Source organism: Caenorhabditis briggsae (assembly GCF_000004555.2).
Source record: "Caenorhabditis briggsae AF16 supercontig from assembly CB4, cb25.NA_192, whole genome shotgun sequence".
NCBI classification, from domain to species: domain Eukaryota; kingdom Metazoa; phylum Nematoda; class Chromadorea; order Rhabditida; family Rhabditidae; genus Caenorhabditis; species Caenorhabditis briggsae.
The window spans coordinates 9,504-12,774 of record NW_025543452.1 but is presented as its reverse complement, the minus strand read 5'-3'; the positions used below and the strand labels follow the sequence as shown (position 1 = coordinate 12,774).

General features: G+C 39.7%; 1 protein-coding gene across 1 annotated transcript in view; it reads left to right on the top strand.

Moving 5' to 3' along the window:
- The window catches only part of Cbr-dnj-9, a gene marked incomplete at both ends in the record, with an annotated part of 9,042 nt that extends 5,988 nt beyond the window's left edge, over window positions 1-3,054 (top strand). Inside the window, 6 exon segments of the mRNA XM_002648319.1 lie at window positions 1,117-1,257; window positions 1,270-1,800; window positions 1,845-1,986; window positions 2,061-2,821; window positions 2,868-3,020; window positions 3,043-3,054. Of these exon segments, the coding sequence (XP_002648365.1) occupies window positions 1,117-1,257; window positions 1,270-1,800; window positions 1,845-1,986; window positions 2,061-2,821; window positions 2,868-3,020; window positions 3,043-3,054 (1,740 nt within the window).
- Window positions 3,055-3,271: the final 217 nt, after the last annotated feature.

The following is a 3,271-nucleotide window of genomic DNA, read 5'->3' as shown; positions in this document are numbered from 1 at the left end:
GAAATGAAAGATGGAGAGAGAAGGACTTTTTTGCAGAAATATTCCTCTCACTGGGTTTGTGGGTGGGTGAGCAAGGCCCAGCGAGTGGGGCGCGAAAAATGAGTCGATCTAAAATTCGGTGAACAAACAATCCCCTTTAAATTCCCGAAGCCATCGGGCTGCCGCTCTAGCTTCGTTTGTGTGGCTCAGCTGGTAGCGGCGCCGCATCTTCAATACTAGTCCCACAAGTTCATCTCCGTGAGAGGCTTATATGAAAAATTTCGAAAAATTTTTTTTTTCATGTCTTCCCATCTTCAATAAAAGATTTTCAGTATCCACTCCCAGCCAAAAAGCAAAAGAAACACTGATATCTACTCCAACGTCTTCTTCAACATCTTCTGACTCCCGGTATCACGTCATCTCAGATAGTGTAATCCTAGTTTTCCCCATGATCTTATCACACCCTCCCACCCAAAAAACATTCCGACACCATCTCGCCAACAACCGAAAAAACAACAACAGCACCTTCTTTTTATTTATTATTATTTTCAAAAAAAAAATGCCAATAAAAATTCAATAATTTGGTTATTTCTTCCTTCTTTATAATGTGATCTATTTTTGAAGATCTCCCCCACTTTCCCTCCCCCATCTTTTATATTTGACACACAGTGCCCTTCACAAGGTAGCTGATAAATTGGATTTTGCATTAAATTGTGAATTGAATTTAACAAAACGCATCAAGAAATAAACACATATCATTTGTTTTCGACATAATTCTCTTTTCAATATCAAGTCATGAACCTAACTCAGGAAATATCGTAGAATGTTACATTACAAAGTTGCGACATAATTTGAACTCCCGCCGGAAACCATCAATGCGCAAGCAATTCAATAGGCGCATCTTCAGATCCTTTGCGTAAAAGTCGTGTCTAATGTTTTCTGCAAATTTTGATGAAAAATAAAAGAATTTTCTGAATTTCAACCGAATCACTTTTACAGGTTTTGTTGTTTTAAAAAAGTTCCTTTGTTGCTGTATTGTTGTAAAATTTCTTCCATAATGTAAATCCTTTCCATTAAACTATAATTGCATCAGAAAAATAAATGATCAAGTTATTTACAAATATAATTTTTTTACAGGATGTCTATTTCCTCAGGATCTTCCATTTGTGGGGACGAAGACGGGGATCTTTTGCTCGACGAAGAAGAAGAAATAGATTTTTATGCGATTCTCAATGTTCCCAAAGATGTGAATATTTTACAGAAAAGAAATACATAATGGTTATATTTCAGGCGACAGATGACGAGATCATAAAGGCTTACCGCAAAAGATGCCTCATGTTTCATCCGGACAGATTCACTGATAACGATGAGAAAAAAGACGCGGAGCGTGTTTTTGTGAAACTAAGAAGGGCTCACGAAGTACTATTGGATCCGAAACAAAGAGCGATTTATGATGCTCTTGGAGTACAAGGATTGGATACACAGGGATGGGAGCTAGTCTCCCGGTCAGCAAATCCAGAGAATATCCGAAAAGAATATGAGTTTCTCCAACGACTGAAGGAGCGCGAGCTGATGTTACAAAGAGTTCACCCTACTAGTACATTCATGATCAAAACCACAGTAGCAGGAATGTTCCAAGAAAACGAGGAAGATAGATATCCACCTCAACTTTTGGGAATCTCTCTTTCTCAGTCAGTTGATTGTGCTTTCACTGGAGTCGATCGTTTCGGACTTTCAGGAAGAGTGAAAACTGGTAATGGACGAGGAGATGGTAGTGTGTCGGCTGTTTGGAAACGTGTTGCTGGAAATGTTAATTTAGAAGTTCGTCAGGTTTTCTTGAACATAATTAACCAACTTTTTTTTAGAACACTGTTTCTCTGTCGGCTGATTCTGTCTCTCTGACGTGTCGGGCTGCTCGTAACGTCTTCACAAGAGCTGCCGTTATTGTACAACCACAGTTACAGTACAATATGCTTCATGAAGCGTTCATTCCATCTATCGCATTGAGTGAGTCAATTTTGAATCATAAATTTCAACTCGTGTCACAATTAATCTAGTTTTAGCATAAAAAAATGTTTCAGTTTACTCAATGAAGCTTCATCCTCGCTGGCAAGGAAGTATTGTTCTGAATATCTCACCAATTGCGAACGCTCTCACGACAACAATGGTCCATACTGAAAATAACCATGCAAAAGCAGTGGGAAGTTTGACGCTCTCTCCGGTCAATTCAAACGTTCGTTTGGTGTATTTCATCCGGAAACCTGAAAATGATGCAGTCACAGAAATGTCTGTACAGATGACCACCTATGGAATCAATCCAGCAATCATTATGGATCGTCGACTGTCGAGATATTCCCGATTGTCTTGTTCTTTTCATTTCTCATTCCCCTCGTGTTTATTGTACACGAAATTCAAACTGAAGGCTGGACAATCTACTTTCGACTGGCAAATCGTTTTATGCGACGACAAGGAGGCTCTTTCTCGGAGTGTACTTTATGGTGTTGCGATTCCATACTTCACTTTCCAACTGGCGAAAATGATTTTCCGTCCATGGTGGGAGAGATTCAAGATGATGTTTGAGGACAATTCACGAGAGCAAGAAGTTGATGTAGCAAAGAAAGAAGAAGCTGCGAATATTGTGAATCTAATGAGAGCAACCGCTGAGAGAATAAAGAGAGACGAAGAATCGAAAAATGGAGTCATCATCGAAAGTGCTCGCTACGGCCAATGCGATATCAGCGGAACGAGAGCGTATCCGTTAGCTGGAGAACGAACGATTGATGTGACGGTCCCTCTTCAAGCAATGGTTAATGATAGCCAACTCCGCGTATATACTGTGAAGGTAATCTTGCTTAGTGTGCCTTCAAATTGATAAAAAAAATATTCAGAGTCAATTGCCAGGATTCTACGATCCCTGTCCAGGAGACCCGAAGATGCTCACAGTTCGGTATTTCTTCCGTGGAGAAGAGCATTCGTGCACTGTTGCAGATGAGATGCCCTTGATGATTCCACTGAGAGGCGAGATTGATGCTAAACCTTTAGTAAATGTTAATATTTTTACAGCTCATCGACTGACTAACGAAAAAACGTAAACATTATGATGGCCATGCATGAGTCAGAAAGCGGTAAGGTTTTTTGTATTTATGTATACAGAAGGTTGAGAGAATGATGGTTATGGTTGTGGTCATATTTCGTTTTTTCCTCGAGTCTAAAAATTTCAGAATACCGTATTTGCGGGGGTACGACGAATTCGAACGCTTCCAAAATCGAACAGACCTAGAATCGAACATGT